Source organism: Carassius gibelio, chromosome B12, assembly GCF_023724105.1.
Source record: "Carassius gibelio isolate Cgi1373 ecotype wild population from Czech Republic chromosome B12, carGib1.2-hapl.c, whole genome shotgun sequence".
Taxonomy (NCBI): Eukaryota; Metazoa; Chordata; class Actinopteri; order Cypriniformes; family Cyprinidae; genus Carassius; species Carassius gibelio.
In genome coordinates this window covers 16,654,615-16,671,161 of record NC_068407.1, presented here as the reverse complement: position 1 = coordinate 16,671,161, position 16,547 = coordinate 16,654,615, and the positions used below count along the sequence as shown (strand labels likewise).

General features: G+C 36.5%; 1 protein-coding gene and 1 long non-coding RNA gene across 6 annotated transcripts in view; both read right to left on the bottom strand.

Annotated features, from left to right (window-relative positions):
• LOC127969094 (exocyst complex component 6-like) overlaps window positions 1-16,547 on the bottom strand; it is a 71,216-nt gene that overhangs the window by 16,409 nt on the left and 38,260 nt on the right. For all 5 annotated transcript variants that reach the window (XM_052570773.1, XM_052570775.1, XM_052570772.1 and 2 more), the window contains 7 exons: window positions 16,451-16,534; window positions 16,325-16,371; window positions 16,128-16,248; window positions 10,068-10,139; window positions 9,517-9,614; window positions 9,316-9,421; window positions 8,887-8,996 (listed from right to left, as the gene is read on the bottom strand). In XM_052570773.1, the coding sequence (XP_052426733.1) occupies window positions 8,887-8,996; window positions 9,316-9,421; window positions 9,517-9,614; window positions 10,068-10,139; window positions 16,128-16,248; window positions 16,325-16,371; window positions 16,451-16,534 (638 nt within the window). The remainder of the gene's footprint in view (window positions 1-8,886; window positions 8,997-9,315; window positions 9,422-9,516; window positions 9,615-10,067; window positions 10,140-16,127; window positions 16,249-16,324; window positions 16,372-16,450; window positions 16,535-16,547) is intronic.
• On the bottom strand, window positions 606-4,688 carry LOC127969096 (uncharacterized). The gene is made up of 2 exons (XR_008156217.1): window positions 4,344-4,688; window positions 606-3,762 (listed from the first exon to the last, which is right to left on the bottom strand). It is a non-coding gene; the product is annotated as an uncharacterized LOC127969096 (long non-coding RNA).

Sequence of the window (16,547 nt, the reverse complement as noted above, 5' to 3'; positions counted from 1 at the left end):
ACCAAGAAATATGTTCAATCTTTGCACAAAGACTTACTTTTTAATTATGTCTCATAATATAATTAGGACACATAGTCGACAGAACACATTGTTAATTCTTGCACGGATTGTTAGCTCATACAAATATATACTCAGACACACAGAAGGTTGAATAATTCTTAAAGACTTTGTCTGGACAACCACGTTATTTTCTTGATCAGGTGAACCTAAATTTGATTATATATTTGCAATCATTACAAAATATTGCACACTATAACAGTGAACTCAACATATTTGATAGTCAATTATTACACTCCTTGACAATAGGTTATCGTAGGGCAAGGCAAAGTTTATGTACATAGCACATTTCATGCACAATGGTAATTGTGCTTTACATATAAAATGAATTAAAATAATCATACAAATATAATAGTTGTGTTTAAGTGCCTCAATTTTCCTCAGTGTGAAAAGATGTATCTCAAAATCTTTTGGGAAAAATTTTGTATTTTGACATCAAAATTTGAAAAGCTTGTGGCTTTACAGAACTTAAAGATAGAGATCTACTTTTTTTGTATTTGATTGTTGTTGTTGTTTTTTTTGTCTTTTTATTCTCATTCTAAATGATCAGAAAAAAAAAAGAAAACAAGAAAAGTAGTACATTATTACTATATTACTGTGCCATAGTAAAATACATGTGCCTATTTTTTGATCAGTTGACCAGCTATTTGCCCAATAAGGTATCTATATGACACAGTTCGTAGTTCTTGAGAATATGGTTCTTCTCATTCATTGCATGACGCAGCACAGAGTGCACCTACTCCACACAGACTGCACCTGTACTGTCTGCCGGCCGCGCATTAGAGCGTGCGTGATCAGCAACAGCTCTCCTATGGACACTATGACCACGTTAACCTCTGCCACCCACATCCCTGTTGAGCAAAGGGTCGAAATGATCACTTGTTTGTGCTTCGTGAAAACTCTCGCCTTGCACGGCGGCACCATTGCGCTGCAAAGATGTACCGTGGCCGATTGTCATTTTCAAAGGGCAAATATTCCCCTTCAGAGTCAGAATCGGCGAACAACATTTGCAACACATCCTCCCGGTACAACTTTGTATTAGCCATCTGGCTATTTTCTCTCATAAATCTCACCATTTACACTAATGCTATGAAATTAATTGCTTCTGCAAAAGGTCGCTCATTATCGCTTGCTTAACAAAGAAAGCATTAGAGAGGAGTGTGAAGTCTGCAGTCGTTTGCATTAGGGCCTTTCGCACTTCTTTATTTCCTGAACTAAGGCCCCGTCCACACGGAGACGGAGCTTACCCCAATCCGATCTTTTTTTTCCTCATCTCAAGAAATATCCGCGTCCACACGAAACCGCAAAATGATGTAGTATACATGCCAGAACTGTATGTGGCGCTGTAATTCTGCCACAGAGATACACTAAAAACAGAGAAGAAGACTTGGACTATGCTCAAAAACATTGCGCGTGGTACACAAACGAACATGGAACAATACATTTATTAATCAGTGTTAATGTTATTTAATAAAAAGACAATCGTTCAGTATTTGTCATGTTTTTGTTGCTGTTACATGACGTAGAGGTGTCTGACTAGGGGGGAGACGTGGGCTGATGACGTCATCGTTTCAGAAAATATACGGATTAGCCGTCCAGACGAAACACAAAGACAGCGTTTTCAAACTTATCCAGTTTGGGACCCGGTTTAAAAAAATAGCAGTTTCACCTTGCGAAAACGCCGGATCCGTGTGGACGAAACGCCTATCTGATAAAAAATTTGTGCGTATTCACAGAAACGCGTCTCCGTGTGGACGGGGCCTAAATGTACAGCACTAAAATACTGGGATGATTTTGCACTAACAGTTTTTCCCAGTACAATTTAAAGAGTTGACATTACATGACATAAGCCGCTTGACAGAGATGTCATTTGTGCACGGCATTCAACAACGTTAAAAAAGAAGAACAACGCTAACAACAGGAGGATGCTGTGATTGGAGCTGTGTTTCTGTTGTGTCTTGCGGGTTTCACAATTATAGACATGGAATGTTGACGTATACATAAAGCGATTGAAAAAACAGAACGGAGGACTAAGAATCTACAAGGACAACTGGGAGTGCTACATTTGCTACAAAAGTGCTTGCATCCATACATTTATTGCTGTTCATTATACTGGCAAAATAAGTTGACACAACTATTGTTTAAATCATGGCTGGTGAGGGCGTTTTTGAACACGTCTGGCCAATCAATGTCTACTTGCATCACGGATAGCACCAGTTGTGCTGGTTATACCCTGCTCCGGAGTAGGAGCTAATTTGGTTTTCGAAAAAGGCAGTCTTGTTATAAAATCACACATACAGGTCCTTCTCAAAAAATTAGCATACTGTGAAAAAGTTCATTATTTTCCATAATGTAATGATAAAAATTAAACTTTCATATATTTTAGATTCATTGCACACCAACTGAAATATTTCAGGTCTTTTATTGTTTTAATACTGATGATTTTGGCATACAGCTCATGAAAACCCAAAATTCCTATCTCAAAAAATTAGCATATTTCATCCGACATATTTAATACAAAAAAAGTCAACCTTCAAATAATTATGTTCAGTTATGCACTCAATACTTGGTCGGGAATCCTTTTGCAGAAATGACTTCTTCAATGCGGCGTGGCATGGAGGCAATCAGCCTGTGGCACTGCTGAGGTGTTATGGAGGCCCAGGATGCTTCGATAGCGGCCTTAAACTCATCCAGAGTGTTGGGTCTTGTGTCTCTCAGCTTTCTCTTCACAATATCCCACAGATTCTCTATGGGGTTCAGGTCAGGAGAGTTGGCAGGCCAATTGAGCACAGTAATACCATGGTCAGTAAACCATTTACCAGTGGTTTTGGCACTGTGAGCAGGTGCCAGGTCGTGCTGAAAAACGAAATCTTCATCTCCATAAAGCTTTTCAGCAGATGGAAGCATGAAGGCCTCCAAAATCTCCTGATAGCTAGCTGCATTGACCCTGCCCTTGATAAAACACAGTGGACCAACACCAGCAGCTGACATGGCACCCCAGACCATCACTGACTGTGGGTACTTGACACTGGACTTCAGGCATTTTGGCATTTCCTTCTCCCCAGTCTTCCTCCAGACTCTGGCACCTTGATTTCCGAATGACATGCAAAATTTGCTTTCATCCGAAAAAAGTACTTTGGACCACTGATCAACAGTCCAGGGCTGCTTCTCTGTAGCCCATTTCCTGCACACGCCTGTGCACGGTGGCTCTGGATGTTTCTACTCCAGACTCAAGCCGCGTTTCCACCGCAGGAACTTTACCCAGGAACTAGGGACTTGGTCCGGTACTTGGTGTGTTTCCACCGCAGGAACCAGGAACTAAATAAAAGTTCCGGGTAAAAAAATGCCCCCCAGAAAGTCCCTGCTGGCGAGGTGGTACTTTTTTAAAGTTCCGGAACTTTCGGGGGCGGGACTTTGGCGCTAAACATGCTGATTGGTTGAGTTCACGCAGCATTGGTTGAGTTCAACCACCATTTATTCGGATCAACATTTTCAAAATATTACTGTTATTGTGTCATGAAATGTAATTTTAAAAGTATTTCAGGCGAGAATGTAGTTGTTTGAAACTCAAATCTGTTGTTTATTTATAAAGACAGCGCCTATTTAAAAATGTGTTTCGCCGATCTCGTAGACGATGAGCTCCACTCGATCAGCGGGAGCTCAGTCCTCATGTATCCGCAGAGAGCAGCCTCTCCTGGGATAGACCTTCTGATATGCGCCGCTGGCTCTGATGTGTCTTTAGTGGTTAAAACATAACATATAATTCAGCTGCGGGGTAAATCTAACAGGTTTTCTTTGGTCTGTATTCAATTTATCTATATGTAAAAATGAAAATAAAAAGGCAAGTCTATATAATATTTCTTTCTTTGTAATGGCTGTACGTTACACTTATCCCTGAACTAAGTACATTTCTGCAGCTTTTATTATGTTTAAATGAAAATGAAAGGAGGCAGTGGTATTTTATATCCTTTTTCGTTTTATTGTAAATATACTGAGGGGAAAATTGCAGTAGCCAAAGCGATCTGAGTTCACGCAGCATTGGTTGAGTTCAACCACCATTTATTTGGATAATTTTCAAATATTACTGTTATTGTGTCATGAAATGTAATTTTAAAAGTATTTCAGGCGAGAATGTAGTTGTTTAAAACTCAAATCTATGGTTTATTTATAAAGACAGCGCCTATTTAAAAATGTGTTTCGCCGATCTCGTAGACGGTGAGCTCCACTCAATCAGCGGGAGCTCAGTCCTCATGTATCCGCAGAGAGCAGCCTCTCCTGGGATAGACCTTCTGATATGCGCCGCTGGCTCTGATGTGTCTTTAGTGGTTAAACATAAAATATAATTCAGCTGCGGGGTAAATCTAACAGGTTTTCTTTGGTCTGTATTCAATTTATCTATATGTTAAAATTAAAATAAAAAAGGCAAATTTATATAATATTTCGTTTCATTGTAATGGCTGCATATACACATTTCCCTGAACTAAGTACATTTCTGCAGTTGTTATTATGCTTAAATGAAAACGAAAGGAGGCAGTGGTATTTGATTATCATATTTCGTTTTATTGTAAATATACAGTAGGGAAAATTGCAGTAGCCAAGACGAGCTGACTGAAGTAATCAAGTATCATATATATATATATATATATATATATATATATATATATATATATATATATATATATATATATATATATATATATATAGTATATAGTTACGCTGCTGTTTATAGATTTACCGGACTTGCGTAGTTGCAGACATCACACTCCCCAGTCGAATGCACAAAGTCTGAACCAACTACCGAGGATGCACGTCCAAAATCAGTACTTTTTTTTTTTTTAATCAGCGGTACTTTGTATTGAGAAACGCGCGCAGACCTACGTCACCAGTCTATTTGCCTAATCTACCCGGTAATTTACACCGCGGTGGAAACGCAGAAAGCAACAGGTCTGGGGGGGGAAAAGTTCCTGGGAAAAAAAGTTCCTGGTAAAAATGTTCCGGGTAATTTCGGTGGAAACGCGGCATCAGTCAACTACTTCCGCAGGTCCCCCAAGGTCTGGAATTGGTCCTTCTCCACAATCTTCCTCAGGGTCCGGTCACCTCTTCTCGTTGTGCAGTGTTTTTTGCCACACTTTTTCCTTCCCACAGACTTCCCACTGAGTCTTACCCTCTCGCTTGAGGGTGTCAATGATGGCCTTCTGGACAGCAGTCAGGTCGGCAGTCTTACCCATGATTGCAGTTTTGAGTGATGAACCAGGCTGGGAGTTTTTAAAAGCCTCAGGAATCTTTTGCAGGTGTTTAGAGTTAATTAGTTTATTCAGATGATTAGGTTAATAGCTCGTTTAGAGAACCTTTTCATGATATGCAAATTTTTTGAGATAGAAATTTCGGGTTTTCATGAGCTGTATATTTTATATATATATATATATATATATATATATATATATATATATATATATATATATATATATAAGCCAAATATCAGCCGATAAATATCAGCATTGGTAATCCACTGGTCAACCACTAATCTCTGCTGCTGAGCAGTGGCTACTCACCTCAGAAGGACAGTGAGAGGTAAAACCCTCCAGCTATGTGCACTTCTAACCCTCTGGGAAAGAATTTGGGGTGCCAGTGACAAGCACAACACAGACCCCTCACAACGACCAGCCGAATGCCACAGAGCTTAAAGAGAATAAATATTGGCAGAAAAAATGGCTGGGGTGGGAAATGTGGTGGTTCTAAAGACAGTTTTGAACCGTAAATGAGGGCTTCCCATGGAGAAGGCCATGTCACGATAATAGCTTCACAAGCCAAATTTGGACAAATTCTGATTCTAGATGTATTTTTGATTGTTTTGCTACATTACATTTACATTTAGTCATTTAGCAGAAAGTTTTATCCAAAGCGACTTAAAAATTAGGACAATGGAAGCATTCAAAATCAACAAAAGAGTTGCAAGTGCTATAATAAGTCTCAGTTAGCTTAACACAGTACATGTAGCAAGCGTTTTTTAAAAATATAATAAATAAAAAGAAAACCGATAGAATACAAACTAGAATAGAAAAAGAATAAAAAAATCTGTTGTTAGAGGCCTTTTTAAGATTTTTTTTTTTAAAGAATATAATTAGAATAGTGACTGCTAGAATTAGAAGGTCAAATAAAGATGGAATAGATGTTTTGTACCCGATTCTTGAAGATGGCTAAGGACTTAGTTGGGCAGGTCATTCCACCAGGAGGAAACATTTAATTTAAAAGTCCATGAAAGGGATTTTGTGCCTCTTTGGGATGGCACAATAAAGTGACATTCACTTGCAGAACAAAAGCTTCTAGAGGGCATATTAGTCTGAAGTACTGTATTTTCCGGATTATAAGTCGCACTTTTTTCATAGTTTGGCTGGTCCTGCGACTTATAGTCAGGTGTGATTTATTTATCAAAATTAATTTGACATGAACCGAGAGAAATGAACCAATAGAAAACATTACCGTCTAGAACCAGGAGAGGGTGCTCTATGCTGCTCAGAGCTCCTGTAGCCTACAATGAGCAGCATAGAGCACCCTCTCGCGGCTCTAGACGGTAATGTTATCTATTGGTTCTTGGTTCTAAATGAATGCGACTTATATTCCAGTGCGACTTATAGTCCGAAAAATACGGTAATGAATTTATAGCGCTTTTTATGTACGACTCAGCACTGCTCGGTTCGGCATTGTTTGCATTTCCACTGCCGTTTAGTATCGCTTTAGAGTGGGCGGAATTATTCACATGTCGTTATAGTTGCGCCGCCTCATTCCGCGTTGCCCCATTAAGCTCTCGCTGGATCCATTCCCCTGCTGACAACAAGAGGAACGTCTGTACTTCCACAACAGAAAATAAAACTTTTTGGTTGTAAAAAAAAAAAAAAAAAAAAGTTTGCACATTCAAAGCAGTTGTGTTCAATCCTTCGCTGACTGTGCTGATTTAAATCTAGTGGTTGTTTTGTGTTTTTGTCGCAGGTTCAGTGATGCAGGTAGTGACGATTCATTCTGGCCAATCAGTGATCAGCAGAGTTTACACGTCACGTTTTGGTAATTGTATGGTTTGCTTGGAACCAAAACTGAGGTGGTACTAAAAAAAAAGTACCATGCACTGTACCCAGTGAAAAATTCCCCAAAAGTGAACCGTACTGTGCCATACTATGCAGTGAAAAAGTGCCATTAGATATAGGAGTGCAGAGCCAGTGGTGGTTCTGTAGGCAAACATTAATGCCTTGAACTTTATGCGAGCTACTATAGGTAGCCAGTGCAAATTGATAAACAGAGGTGTCACGTGCATTCTTTTTGGCTCATTAAAAATGAATCTTGCTGCCACGTTCTGGATTAATTATAAAGGTTTGATAGAACTGGTTAGAAGACCTGCCAAGAGAGCATTGCAATAGTCCAGCCTGGACAGAACAAGTGAAGTGACATTGAAAGTGAAAGTGAAGTGACATTCAGCCAAGTATGGTGACCCATACTCAGAATTTGTGCTCTGCATTTAACCCATCCGAAATGCACACACACAGAGCAGTGAACACACACACACACACTGTGAGCACACACCCGGAGCAGTGGGCAGCCATTTATGCTGCGGCGCCCGGGGAGCAGCTGGGGTTCGATGCCTTGCTCAAGGCTCTCTCCACCGTGGTATTGAAGGTGGAGAGAGAACTGTACATGCACTCCCCCCACCCACAATTCCGTCCGGCCCGAGACTAGAACTTACAACCCTTCGATTGGGAGTCTAACCCTCTAACCATTAGGCCACGACTTCCCCGACAAAACAACAGCTTGAACAAGGAGTTGTGAAGCACGTTCCGAAAGAATGGTCCTGAACTGCTTACATTTATATTTAATCATTTAGCAGACGCTTTTGTCCAAAGTGACTTACAAATAAGAATAATAGAAGCAATCAGACCAACCAGAGAACAACAACAGTATACAAGTGCCATGACAAGTCTCAGTTAGTCTAGCATAGAACCCGTAGCTAGATTTTTTTTCTCCCAAGAATAGGATAGACAAGAAAAGGTAAGTGCTAGTATTAGTTGGTCAAGTGCTGGCGAAATGTTTTGTTTTGTTTCGAAATTATTAATAAAGAAAAATCTTCAGGACCAGGCAGTTTAAGCAGTGTGGTCTGAGAAAGTCAGCTGATCATCAATCATAACTGCAAGTTTTCTGGCTGTTTTTGAAGGAGTTATGATTGATGTGCCTAACTGGATGGTGAAATTGTGATGAAACGATGGGTTTGATGGAACCACAAGCAGTTCTGTCTTGGCAAGTTTCAGTTGAAGGTGATGGTCCTTCATCCAGCAAGACATGTCAGTTAGACATGGTGGGAGCAGCTATAGTCAGATCATAAGGATGGAATGATAGGTAGAGTTGAGTGTCATCAGCGTAGCAGTGATATGAAGAGACATGTTTCTGAATGAGAGAGAATAGAAGTGGTCCAAGAACTGATCCCTGAGGCACCCCAGTACTTAGATGTTGTGACTTGGACACCTCACCTCTCCGAGATACCTTGAATGACCTATCTCAGAGGTAAGACTCAAACCACTGGAGTGCAGTTCCTGAGAAGCCCTTTGCCAATAGGGTTGACAGGAGGATCTAGTGGTTAACCCTGTCAAAAGCTGCACACAGATCCAGCAAGATGAGCATTGAAGATTTGTGTATTTGCTAACAAGATTCTACATCCAAAGTTGATTTTCAGTTAATATTTGCATTTTGTTCTGAACAAGAATAAGCATACTGAATGAATGAGACTGATAATTGCTGAATGTCTTCATGGCTGATTGGGAATTCATGGGTGTTGTGGATTCTGCTCACCTGCGATGGAGTGACTCTGAGAACTTTAAGCTGGCGTAAATAAACTCCTTCACTTGAGAGTAGATTTGAGGCACTGATTGGGACATGGGCAGCTTCTTTGGAAATTGTTGCTGATTAATAAACAAAAAAGACAATAAAATGTGATTCATGTCCAGTCAATTAAAAACAGATATTCATAATATATATATATTTTACGAGACTATTCTGACACAATACAAGGTACAAATTGTCTAAAATAATTGGCCAAAATGGCTTTCTTTGAAAGATTCTTTTACTATATATACATTAGCATATTAGTTTGATTTCTGAATCACTGGATTATTGGCTGTTGAAAATTCAGCATTGCCATCACAGAAATATATTACGTTAAAATATATTAAAAATATATTAAAAATACAGAAAAAGAACAAAAATCATATTTATTCCAACCTTTTCTATCTCTGCATCATGGAAGGGGAAGCGACTGACAACAGCCTTATACTCCTCTTCATTTTCCACTGGAATGGGGCTGTAGTTGTCCTGCTCAAAAATATCCCTGTTTCAGCAGAGGAAACACAGATGTCACTGTAACAAAGCAGAATCTACCCAATTAACTGACACCAGAAACAATGCAGTTGTAGCTCAGCTCACCTGAACACCAGGGCCCATTTTTTGAGCAATGTTTCATTGTACTGATCTCTAACCTCAAACAAAAGGTCAAAAAGTCTGTTGACAGGGAAGCCATAACCCTACAAAACCAAAGCAATTACAGAATCAGAATCAGCTTTGCCAGATATGTTTGCACACACAAGGAATTTGTTTTAATGACAGAAGCTCCACAGTGCAACAGAATGCCAGTGGCAAGACTACTATACAAATATACAAAAAAGGCACAAAATAGCAAAAACACAATATAAAAGGAGACAATTTTGTATGTACAGGTATGTTATGTGCAAATTTGGAATGTAAATAAGTGTTAAACAAATGTATGATAGTGTTGTGTGTTCCAGGTTTTATTGTCAAGTGTTTGTGAGATGTGTTTAGTGAGTAAGCTGCAGAAATTACAGCTGAAGTTTTTAAAATGTAAAGCATATAGACATCCTGACATTAATGTTTGATATAAATTGTAATAAAATCTAAGTGTAATTCAAGTGAAGTCATCAGAGAAGTCATACTTTAAACAAAATAAAGTTGTAGAATACCTGTAAAGTGTCTGCAAATATAACAATCAGGTTCTTCAGTTCCAGGACCAGGTCGGGATCTTCGCAGTAGGACTAGTGGGTTAAGAAATAATAATAAGAATTATAAAAATGACAACAAAAGGTTGCATCTTCACATTAGTTGTCTTCACAAATGTGTTTAGAACATAAAGCATCTGTGGGTGAATATTTTAAAGAAATGTGCAGGTCATATTTCACTCCAAATTGAAAAGAAATAAAATTAGTAAAATGGCTTCACTTCTAAAATCAATTCATCATGATAACAAATGACAACAAATAAAACTATTTTTTTTATTATCATCATATTTGACCATAAATAAATAAATAAATATATATATATATATATATATATTATGCTCATGTATATTACACTCATATATGTCTGTGTGTGTGTGTGTGTGTGTGTGTGTGTGTGTGTGTGTGTGTATTAAAGGGATACTCCACCCTAAAATGAAAACTGTGTCATTAATCAATTCCAAACCTGTAAAAGCTCCTTTCATCTTCGGAACACAATTTAAGATATTTTGGATGAAAACCTGGAGGTGTTTCAAAAAGTGTTCCCGTCGCTTCATCTAACCGAGATTGAACATCTGATGGCAGATGGAGTATTCTGACAACGACTTTCCATACCTTTTATGAACTTTGACACTGTTATTTACTTGGCAGTCTATGGGACAGTGTCAACCCTACAGGTTTTTATCCAAAATATCTTAAATTGTGTTCTGAAGATGACATGGGGGTAAGTGATTAATAACAAGTTAAAAGTAATTTATATATATTATATATATTTTTACTTTTCTTTAAAATTACTTTTTTAACTGATAACTTTTGAATGGTTGTGTTTGTGGAGAACTGGATGAAGTTTGTACTTAATTTCATGTAATATTGCTAACTATTCTGGTTTGAAATATGAGCCAGACATTCTTTAATTCGATTCACACCTAAAACTGCATAATAAAATTTTATGTTATTAATCCATTCAAACAGCGGATCCAAGATCCAATGAATCACATTTCTGCAGACCAGACTAGTTTAGGTTTAGGTTTTCACTCTAAATGTGTAACTCACAGCCAGTCACTCATTGATCAAATACACTTGTGTCTTAATGAGTCTTTAGGTTACATTAGCATCTAAATAAGGCTGTCCAGCCCTCCCCCACTGCTGATGAAGGAGGCCTGTTCATGAGCTTAAATAGGAGAGAGCAGTGATTGACCGAAGCAAGGGAGTGATTACTGACAGGATTAGTCAATGTCTGAGCACACAGGCCTGCCCACCCACCATCATATGAAACCCCACAGCACCGTGCAGCACCGATCCAATGTGATAAGTGTCCAAACTCAAACACACTTAATTATATCATTTAAAAAACAAAAAAACAAAAACAAAACAAAGAACAGGAACAGATGCCAAGTTAAAGATGTCTTGATGAACTTTCGTTATAACCCTCTTTTAATAATCACTATTTGTTTTATTAGTAAATTAAAACCACAAATAATACTATAACCACTATAATATGCAGTTACAGGTTTATATTTTAAGCATATTTTAATGTTAATTGGATTTTTCATTATTATCTTTCTTTTTTTTTTACTTTTTAAAAATAAGTAAAAGGTAAACTAGATATAGCCTAATTCTTTTATTTAAATAAAAAGTAAATAACAGTACATCTTAAAATCAATTACATCAATATAAATACTAGAAATATCATTTAAATATAATAATAAAAAAGTAAAATAATAATAATAATGATAATAATACAAATAAAAAGAGGGATGTTTAATACATTTGAGGTGTGTGTGTTTGTATATATAAATATATATATTTAGGGATACACCGATACAACTTTTTCCAGTACTTGTCCGATACGATACTTTTATTTTTGGTACTTGTCGATACAGAGTACCGATACCAATATTATTTATTGCATTTGTAAAAAAAATGTTTTAATATATTGGTTACAGAAACCAATAGAGTATGTATAATGTTACATGGTTAATTTCATTTGTTAAGTAGATCCCAGGGCTCTGAACTGGTTCAAGGAACGAAAACCGGAAACGAACAAAATTTTTACAGGAACAGAACCAGAAACTAAATAAAATTTTATAGTTCCGAACAAAATCGAAAAATGTAAATGGCCATTAACCGGTTAATAACGTTATTTTATCTTTGCAATTAATATTTTAAATTTGCTGTCAACCAATCATAAATTCCAGCAGTACGGCATATGCAAATGTGCTGAAGCCAATGAGTGAAATGTCCGCTTAGCTGTTAACTCATCATAGGTAAGTTGTAATGGCAATGCAGGGCCGGATTAAGACCAAATTAGGCCTGATGACACAGCGCAAATAAGGCCTATTTTTTCTCGGCTTTGGGGCATGTACATTCGACACTCAAGCACCAGCATGCTTAGCCTTTCCTGTCCAACTGAGGACCGCGGCTCTCTTCTGATAAGTCCTAACTTTGAGATGCTCTGCTCGCCGATGGCATTGACATCATCATGCAAATATAGATGGGCAACCCAATTTCGACATTTTGAAACGTCTAAGAAAGATTTAACTATGACAAAAGCTTGAACAAGCTCTGCTGATTCTTTGACAGTCACCGGTCTCTGAGTGCATGAATGCAGCAAACTGTATCAGCTAATCCTGACGATTAATAATCAGTTAAACGGTTTAAAAAGTCGTTTATTTATTTTCAGTAAATATTTATTTCAGTTGTCATTTTCATATATATATATATATATATATATATATATAAACATACTTTTTTTAGAAGGAAAAAAAAAGATGATTTCATTCAGAAATAGACAATGCAGTCACAAAATGTTTACAAACATTACAAACTATAATAAACACTGTTAACAAGCTATTTTTTATAATCATTTGGCATTCAAATTCATCGCGAATACTGAAACATTTGATCTTGTTTTGAATGAGACCCAACGTTGGTTTGAGTGTTTCGTTTTGACATAAATTAATTAGTTTTGGTTTGTCGTTAATATGCTATAGCTTCTTATATTTTTAATTCCTGTTCTTTTCTAAATACTGTTAATTGAAATGATTTGCTGTGGAGTGAGGGGAAAATAGCCTAGCGGAGCTTCTCAAATTTACCGTAAGCTGAACAATTTTCATTTACTGTATTAACCTCAAAGTAATTCTGAGAATTAAATTTGGAGTCCGTCTTTCGGACGCAAATACAGCATTATTTATTATACAGTAACTATTATTCTGTATTCTTTGAAATGTGACGTTACTGACTAGGGATGTTAATTTCGTTATTTTTCGTAACCAACAACCGTTAACCAACAAGATTATTTTAAATAATAATAACTGAAAGTACAAACGCTATATAATAAATAACATTTTAGCATCCAGATATGTCGGGAACATGGAAACATTTGGATTCCTGCCGAATGAAAGAGGTAGGCATCAGCTTCACCTTTAATTTGTTTTTGGACTGACGTTTTTTTAGCCTATAACTTTAGAGGATTTGCTTTGGAGATAAACTAATAAGTGTTTTTATAATGTTTTAAACATTTTACTTTAGATTAGTTACAGGCATTTTAGCCTTCATTATTTCGGAAGTAATAGGGCTAATAAAATGCGATGTGAGCCGTGACTTTACACACACACACACAGACACCATATATATTTTTTAAATATTAACATGTATATACATTTATATATTTCTATTCTTATATTTTATATTATACATAGATATATTTAATAAACAAACATAACATATTTTTCTTAAATATATATATGCATGTGTTTTGTTTACAAATACATAAAAATACACAGAGTACAAAAACATATATTACCTAAACAAAAACATTTATTTTGGATTTGATTAATTGCAATTAATTGTTTGCCAACACTAATATATATACAGGTGCTGGTCATATAATTAGAATATCATGAAAAAGTTGATTTATTTCACTAATTCCATTCAAAAAGTGAAACTTGTATATTATATTAATTCATTACACACAGACTGATACATTTCAAATGTTTATTTATTTTAATTCTGATGATTATAACTGACAACTAAGGAAAATAATAAATTGAGCTGGAATGGTAAAAGAAAAATGGTTGATGCCCCAGGTTTTGGCAACTTAATGCAGTTCTCACTCAATTGTTGACGAGTGTTTAACTAGTTATTGATTTAGATGTAGATCTGTAGATGTGAGCTATTCTATGAGAAACTGTTATCAACATTAACACAAAGCTGGCAGCAGCTTTAGCCTCCACAAAGTTCTCCAGAGCATTTAACCATGAGCCAGACGAGTTTCTTCCAGGTTGGTGGGGTTTGATAGTGAGGGTGGTTGTACAGAAGCTGCACGTTTGATTTACAGCCCTTTGCACTAGTGTGATTCTCTTGTTAAACATTTAGATAGGGCACAGTGGCCTGCCTCTCAGAGAGTGCGTAAATCACACAGTTAAATAAGCACTGGTCAGGCTGCAACACACACTGTCACTCCACACTTCAGGACGTGATGTACTTCATTGACAAGCATTAGGACGAGAACACAAACACACACATGCGGATATATGACACCAATAACAAATAGTATACTATTTAAATTCCATTAATTATTTTATAGCATATAAAGGTTATGTGTGATGTATTTATTAAATAATTATTTTATAGCATATAAAGGTTATGTGTGATGTAATTATTAAATAAATATATTATTTAAAAGATATCATTATTTTGAATTATATATATATATATATATATATATATTATTAATATTTATTATATTTATAGTTTATATACATCATATTTAGGTCTATTATTTATTTACTTTTTATTCAAATAATTTAATTACACAAGATCTAATTAAACTGGAACTTGTTAAACATAAGCAAATGAACAAGAAGGATAACTGTTATTGCAAGTTAAAATCACAGTAGCATTTTTTTATATAATAAAATATAACATCCTAACTGAAATATTCTAGTGGGTGCTTCAAGAAAACAAATATATTCAAGCAATTCCTCATGATACACACATCATATTCTCATATATCATCATAAAATTCATTTTTTGGGGGTTGGTTTAATAAAAAAAAAGAAGAAGAAGAAGAAGAAAATTGCTTTTGTGAGTGTATAATTTCAGCCTGAAAGCATGTATTTAACTGAGATATACACTTAAGGTTCCCATGTGTTTTGAATGGTGAATCACCATGACTTTTGTTCTTTAATTATTATAATTATAAGAAATTAAAGAAATAAATATTTGTTCTTCAAATTATTACTGAAATTAAAAAAAAAAAATAGACATTTCTGGTGTCCATTATCAAATCTGGGAATTAATTCATTTAAATGACTATAAAATGACAAAATTTTGTTTTTGCTTTTACATTGTCATTTTTTTAATGTAAGATTACTGGAATACATTTTACAAGAAAATACCACTTACAGTCTTTCTACTTCAAATGTCCATGTTTAATATGCTCCTTGCCTTTTCTCTGCAATAATTTGTGAAACTGACTAGAATTCCTGAATGAAAATTGTTTCAAAGTAAATCCTACACCATTTTTTTTTTTTATCAACGCAGGCAGCTCAGGAGCTAAGAGGGCTTTAGTCGTGTCTTTCAGTGAAGTTTATTTTCAAAACAAGGCATTTGGAATGATAATTGGAAGCATTTCCTGGTGAGCCCTTTCAGCGGCGATCCATTCAATCTGATCTAATGGAGAGGTCAGTTGGGCCTAATGAGGACAGATTGCAACAATAACAGCAGATTAACTGTGAATATTCTAAACTGCTGGGGCTGAGAGTGTGTTTGGAGGGCCAGTCAGTTGTAAATCAGTGAGGGATTATGCAAATACCCACAGCCTGTGTCCTGCGGCCCGAACAAAGGGGTCAAGCCTGCTCTCTCCCACTGCTAGCTAACTTTTAATCACAAAAAAGAGACTTGGGCCAGAGCACAGCAGAGAGAGAAAGAGAGGGGGATGTCAAATCTTTGCATGAGACTCCTTAGTGCATCCCCCACAGTGCTCGGACTTGACTGGGACGAGTGTGTGTGTGAAGGACTCACGGAGTGTGTGCGGAGCACTGCAATGATTTTGGACAGGGCCATGTTCCACAGTTCATCTGTGAAGGCTCTAGTCACCAGGCCTTGTGTGGCGTGAAGTATGTGATCCTCCACCACAAAGAACCTGCAAAGCATGATGGGAGTAGGCATTACTTTATCAGCTTGAGAAAACTACACAAATGAATGCAGATTTAACTTACCCGACAATCTGATTAAAGTACTTCCTGTAGCCCTCCACTGTCTCGTGCTGAAGTGAAACACATTCAATTAAAAAAAATACATGAAATCAAACTGTTGGGGTTGTACAAAGAGCAACGGATACTAACCATGTTAGACTGAGGCTGCAGTACTAGTCTTGCTTGTTTTTTTCTTTGCTTCCTATAGTAATTTTCAAACGTCTCCCTGTCTCCCTATAAAGAAACA